Below are 6,826 nucleotides of genomic sequence, written 5' to 3'. Positions count from 1 at the left end.
GACCACACTGCGTTAAACAGAAATCTCCTTTCCCGTTCCCTGCTTTATTTTTCTCCATGATACTTATCACCGTGTCAAATGTATTTGTTGATGGCCTTTCTCCCTACTCTAATAGAATGATGATTCCTTTAACAGAAGGGTCGTAAGTATTTGCTGAATGAATTAATGTTTTGAACGAATGGATGAACAAATCTAGCGGCATCTGCTGCTGGGCTCCGACACCGCTAAACCGCCTTTGTGACAGGACTAATTTTGAGGCTAACTGTGGGCCTGTACCCCTTCGAGGGTGGAGGTCTGTTGTCAGGGCTGGGTTTCCGCAGCACCCCTGTTAAATCAGCGGTGGTCCCGGGGCCGCTAGCGCTGGTTCTTGGTCGGCAGACCCGGGCATCACCCCTTTAAACGGAGTCTCACCTAACCGGGCAATTTCCGGGGCGGTGTCCTTGCCCCTTTAAGAGCGGCGCGCCCCGCCTCCGGGGCGGAGCTCAGAAGGAGTTTAAGGGGCGGGTCGGAGGGCAGCCGGGGTCCTCCGGGGGATTAACGTAGGGTGGGTTCGCGCCTCAGGCCGCCATTTCTTGGCATCTCCCGAGGAGCCGCCCCCTCTTCAGACTCGCTCGGGACCGCTCCCTTCTTTTCGCGGCCGCACCGTCGTCCCAGCCCAGGTAAGCGCGAGGCCCAGCAGCCCCGCCGCCCTCCCGGCGTCCGGCTCGCTCCAACCACCGCTCGCCTCACAGCTTCGGTGACCCCTCCTCGCCCGCTCCGGGGCTCTGCGCTCACAGCCGGTGCTGCAGCCTCGCCCCGGGACCCTCCGGCCGCCCGGAGCTTCCCGGTCTGGCCGGCAAAATATTAAACTCGCCGAGAGGGAGGGGCGGCGACGGCCAATAGGGTCGGGCCGCGGAGTTTCGGGCGATACTGCTCGGCGCTGCCGGAGCGGAGCGCCCGGGGCGAAGCTGGTCTACGTGCGGGGCTGGCCCGCTGGCCGGCGGGAGTCTTGCTCCCGAGTAGCCGGGGGATGGGAGGGGAGGGGTGGTCGCCGGCAGGTGGAAGCGGCGGTGGGCGCCCTTCACCTGCGAGACCGAGGCTTAGCCGTCCAGCTGGTGAGGTGGATGAATGTGGCAGGTCCGGGAAAAACCAAACCTTGAGTGTGTGTTGTGGTCTTATAAGAAAAACTCGAGTGCCCTTTTGGAGCTAATTTGCGTTTGACTAAAAAACTTAAGCCAGTATGAAATTGCGAGGCAGAAGTGTTCCTAGGAATGACGAGGTCTAAAGGATCCTCCCCGCCCCCACCTGTGGCAGTGGGCGTGTTAATGATGGGTTCTTCGGCGTGTAAACATGCATTGTATTTGTCACGATCTTTATGGTTACCAAGTCGCATGATTTCTGCTTCAGAGCAAGAGACCCACTTCTTTTAAACCGTTTGACATTTTAAATTAATATCAAAAGTTTTTTTTTTAAGAATTAGAAAGTTACCCATAACTCCATTTCTAACGTAACAGGTTTCTGAACCCTCCTAACATAGTGGATTATTTGTGCGTATAAAATAGTTCGCAGGGTTTTTTTCTTTTTATAGGTAACTCCGTTAGACAACGATATGTTACACAGTATAGCTTATGATGAATTATTGTCTTACAAATAAATTTTCTTACAGTCTCAGAAAAAGTATTTTGGGATTACTGGGAAAATATATCTTTATGGCACTTACTGCATATTGGTATATTGCCATATTAAAAAGATATTGGTTACCAAAGATTGTGGCCACCAGTCATGTATGAGTGTACACATTTTATGACAAAAGTTTGAGTTTTAGATATGTATTTAAAAACCCAGTTAAGTAGTAAACGCAATTTGTATTTTTATAATTGTAAAGAAAACCCTTTGGTTCATTGCTGAAAAATTAGATTAAAAACTAGTAATAATTTAAAAACCATAGGAACCCAACATCCAAAAAGTCCATGGTATCATTTTAGTGTCAGACAAATTATTTATTAAACACCTAATATGCAGATCGTTGTGCTAGCTAGGTCATAGTGGTGAATAAGTCAGATTAGGTCTCTCTCCTTGTATTTTGGGGTGGAGGGAAGTACCCAGTAAAAAAGTAATTAAACAATTGGGTATTTAATTTTTTCATTAAATGTTAGACAAGGCTAAGAGTACTAAAAGGAGCACCTAATTTAGACTCAGGAGTTGAGAATGCTTTTCTAAGGAAAAGACATTTCAACCAGAAATCTGAAGTTAGCCATGTAAAGTAGGAAAGGGTGGGGGAGTGTGGGAGAGGTGAAGTAGAAAAAACATTCCAGAAAAATGGAATAGTTAAGTGGAAGAAAAGGCCCGCACTTAAAAAGACTCTTGGACTGAGCAGAAGGGGTACTTGGGGAAGAGTGAGCAGCTGGGAGTGGGCGCCAAGGAGGATCAGGCAGGTGGAGGCGCTGTATCAGGGACCAAGGCCATTTAACATTTTTAAACGGGTCAGATTTGTGGTTGCTAAAAATCTGCTGCAGCGTGAAGCACGTTAAGGGGGGGGGGGGGAGTGATATGGGAAAGCTTTTTTTTCCACAGTAAATTTTAACTGACATATTCATATGTTCTTACTATGGACAACTTAAGTCCTTCCATGTGACCCTCTAGCTATAACCTCACTTAAGAGTTTGCACGTCCTTCTAGTCCTTTGTGTAAGATGTGTATGTATATGTATATATGTTTCCCACCCCAATGGGAGATAAAACTGTAATCATTTTTCTCTGATTTCATTTTTTATTTATGAATTTTGTTTTTCTGTGTCTAAGTTGTATTTTAAAAACAGCTGTGTTGTATGCCATTGTATGTACCATAATTTAACTACTTGCATGTTAATGGACATATTTAAATTTTTCTTAAGTTAATTCTGCCCTGAAAAATTCTTGTTTCTACAGCTGGAAGCATATGTGGCACTATTTCTTTAGGATATCCTACCAGAAATAGAATTGCTGAGTGAAAGGGTATGCACATTAAAGTTTTGTTAGTGTGATCAAATCCTCCTCCAAAGAGTACAGTGTATTGTTTTTCCTATATCCTTTTTAACTGGCTACCTTTATTTAGTCTTTTACATGACAGACAGTATGATATTTTTTAAATTTGGATTTTCTTGGTTACTGTTGAAGTTGAACAGCGTAGTGAATATTTTCATTGCATATCACGTTTTAGATCTTGTTTCTTCATAACTTGCCCACTTGTTTCTGTTTGGTTGTTTATCATAATGATTTCTGATAGTTCTTTATTAAACTGCATAGTAATCCTTCACAAAAAATTTTTTGCCAAAAAATGTTTAAAAGTCCTTCACCCTAATACACTATTTGTTTCCATCTAGTATTCATTATTTTTCACTTTAAATCTTTAGTCTAATGTGAAATTTATATCCATGTAAGTTTGTTTCATATTTTTTGTAAAAAGAACTTATTTGTGGGATTGATTTTATAGTTAAAAATACAGTTATTGAAATTCTAAATCTGAAAGAAGCTGTGTTTTTCCTTAGCAGGTTAACTTGCCTTGTGTAGTGAGTCAGTCTTTTCAAGGTGTAGGATAAGGGGAAGGTCAGAAAATTTGTTTTATAGTTTGTTTCCTAGGAACCACGAAGTTGTAGTGCATTTTGAACATTTTTTCCCCTTAACACTTTTTTGTTATGGGAAAATTCAACATATACAGAAGTAGTCAGAAGAGTATAATAATCCCCCGTGTACCCATTATCCAGCTTTAACAGTTATCTGGCCAATTTGTTTCATCTCTATTGCCACTTAGCTCCCTTGTATTATTTTGATGCAAATACTAGACATCACATCGTTTCTTTCATAAATATTTCACTGTGTATTTTCAAAAGATAAGGACTCTTTTAAACTTATCTTTAATACCACTGTTTTATCTAGAATAAAAATGGCATTAATTTATTCCTAGGTTATCATAAATAGTCCAGTTAGTGTTCAAATGTGTGTGTGTAATTTATGTCATTGGGAAGTTCAAAAGTCACTGGTCATGGCTTTGCTAGTTTACATAATTACATAGGAATATGCATGTTTGTTAAATGAGGATATAATCCTCAATTTAGATAGCTATTGAATTATTTTTGACTATGTTGATGTTTTAATTTTTCAGCTTTTTTATTAAATGCATCTAGTTTAAAGCATCAACTGGTTATGCAAGACTTGTTATAAGTTATATATTAGGTTGGTACAAAAGTAATTGCAGTTTTTGCAGTTGTTTTTAACCTTTTAAACCACAATTACTTTTGCACCAGCTTAATACATTAATGATAAATGTGTGACTTAAAATTTTTTATTTTGAAATAATTTTAATCTTACGTAGAAGTTGTAATAATAGTACAGCGAACCCATTATACTTTTCACCTAGCTTCCCCAATGATAACATCTGACAACTTAAAACAAAAAGTTTATTTGAATTAGGATCTAAAATAGGTGCACACACATATGTTTGATTCGCATTTTAAGTCTTTTAATATGTAGTTTCCTTTGCATCTATTGATTTCCCCCCTTGCTATTTGTTGAATAAGCTGAATTTTAAAGAAAATAAATTCATGTATGTTTTGTTTGTATTTTCATTCAGCTTCTTTTTAGCTGTGGCCTTTGATAATTTCTTATCTCTGAAATGTGAGTTTTACATGAATGGTGCTGTGATGTAATAGAGACCAAGATTTGGAGTCAGGAAATCAGAGTTTGAACCCCTTTCTTCACTATTTACTAAATAATGGACTTGGCCAATTGTTTAATTTCTTTGACCCTTGTCATGAAAATAAGACAATACTTTGGGGAGTTTTTCTGAGGAACAAGTAAGATCATTTAGTAAACATTTGTTGCACTTGATGATGAAATGTGCTGGGTAGGAATTATTTCCTCAAGGGGCTTACAGTAAAGCAGACAGACATGTAAATGAATAATTAAAATCTGATTAGTGAAACTAAAATATTTTCAAGGTTCAGTGGAACTGTTTCTCAGGAGAGTTACAGGTGGAGTTGAATTAAAAGGAATCAGGAGAGAGTCTGTGACATAAAGGCCTTAGAAGTCTGGGATAACAAGTATGACCTTTCATAGGCAGCTGAAATGAGACTGGATAGCAAGGTGCAAAGGGAGCAGTGCCTGAAAATAAACCTGGAGAGATAGAGACTGGGGCCAGATGTTAGGTATGAGTGCTTTGTAAACTTAAAAAGCTATCTAAAATTAGGATCTAAGCAGTGAACATATAAATGACAAGTATTATGGCTTTGCTATTTTACCTAATTATTTAGGAATATCCCTACTTGTAATATGTGTACAGTAACCTTTAATTTATAGACGTTTATTTTTTGTGATAGTATTTATTTTAAATTAGCTTTTACTTTTATCAAGTTTGTAAATGTATCTACTTGAAGGAATTGTCTAATGGGAAGGCTTCTTTTGAAAATCAGCACTATTCTGAATTTTGCTCTATCCTCAAGGCAACCAGTCACATTTTAAATAACATATTCTTATTGCTGCTTCTTAATTTTTAGTTTTAGGAATTATCTGTTGAATTCCTACTAGGCAAGATGAGGAATTAGTTCTCCACCTATACCTGTATTATACACCTTCACTCAGTTACAGTTACTTTATAGATATAGTTAGATCAATAGGTACTGTTTATAGTATTATGACTAAACTTTTAGTTGAGTCATATAGTGTACTGTAATTACTTTCCCTTTTCTGCACAACTTCTCGTTTTCTCTGGAATTAGTAATTGCTTTTTTTTGTTGTTTATTTTTGACTTAGTTATATATACTTATTTTTCTCCAACTTTTAGGTTTGTAAATTTAAATAGGATAGCAAGGTAGTTTTTATGGTATTTCCATTTTATGGGTGCTATATTTTGAAATTACTAATACGTATTTTAATTATTAACCTTAATGTTCTGAATAGAGATAAGGAAAGAAGTAACAATTATTAGATGTTATAAAGAATCATTTGTATTAAGTAGTAATTTAAAATCTGTAAGTAATAATAGAATATTTGATAAAAACTTATATTTGAATTACATTTGTATTTTAGTTAAAATAGGTGATTACTTTTTATTGTTATGAAAGCTCAGAAGAGAAACGGAACTTTTTAGGATTATTATCATCAAAGGATACCTTTAATGTATGGCATCGTCTCCTCAGGCTTTTAGGGATGTATGGCCATTTTACATATAATTTATTGCTTCAGAAGACCTGATCAACTTCATAAATGTTTGCCCTCTCCTACCAGATCAGCTCCATATAAAATAGTCCAGTAAGTTTAGAAATGCTGTAAGTCATAGCTCTATTTTATGTAACGTCTTTAAAAACTTTGAAGTAGCCAGTTATAATTATTTTTTTCAAATTTACTTGACCAGGAGCCCTTTTAATAATCTACTAATGTCTACAGGACTTTACTACATAACACCGCTTGTCTGACTGCAAATTGTGGGGAGTCTTCTGATACCTTTTTCTCTCTGGTTTTGTAGTGACAAAATGCTGAGCTTCTTCCGCAGAACACTCGGGCGTCGGTCAATGCGTAAACATGCTGAGAAGGAACGACTCCGAGAGGCTCAGCGAGCTGCCACACACATTCCTGCAGCTGGAGATTCTAAGTCCGTCATCACGTGTCGGGTGTCTCTCCTGGATGGTACTGATGTCAGTGTGGACCTGCCGGTACGTGGTTCTTGCTGACAGGCACATACTACTGTGGGAGATCACTGTCCTTGCGCTTTCTACTTGATAACTTCCTGGGGGAATTAGGTCATATGGGGTAGTATGGGTCAGGCCCGGTGACATACAGGTACATGAAACAGGTAACCTGAGGTACCGACATGA

The 6,826-nt window shown here is 38.6% G+C and overlaps 1 protein-coding gene across 9 annotated transcripts in view; it reads left to right on the top strand.

Moving 5' to 3' along the window:
* The first annotated feature begins 519 nt into the window (after positions 1-519).
* EPB41L5 (erythrocyte membrane protein band 4.1 like 5) overlaps positions 520-6,826 on the top strand; it is a 133,382-nt gene continuing 127,075 nt past the window's right edge. The window contains exons 1-3 of one of the 9 annotated variants that reach the window (XM_074335225.1): positions 653-826; positions 2,907-2,972; positions 6,478-6,664. In XM_074335225.1, coding sequence (XP_074191326.1) covers positions 6,485-6,664 — 180 coding nt within the window. In that variant the 5' untranslated portion in view covers positions 653-826; positions 2,907-2,972; positions 6,478-6,484. Of the gene's footprint in view, positions 1,117-2,906; positions 2,973-6,477; positions 6,665-6,826 lie in introns of all 9 variants that reach the window. The other 8 variants (XM_074335218.1, XM_074335200.1, XM_019715486.2 and 5 more) reach the window with 8 other exon arrangements.

The sequence above is a fragment of the Rhinolophus sinicus genome, linkage group LG01 (assembly GCF_036562045.2).
Source record: "Rhinolophus sinicus isolate RSC01 linkage group LG01, ASM3656204v1, whole genome shotgun sequence".
NCBI lineage: Eukaryota > Metazoa > Chordata > Mammalia > Chiroptera > Rhinolophidae > Rhinolophus > Rhinolophus sinicus.
The sequence above is the reverse complement of the archived record's forward strand: the minus strand, read 5'-3'. Positions and strand labels throughout refer to the sequence as shown.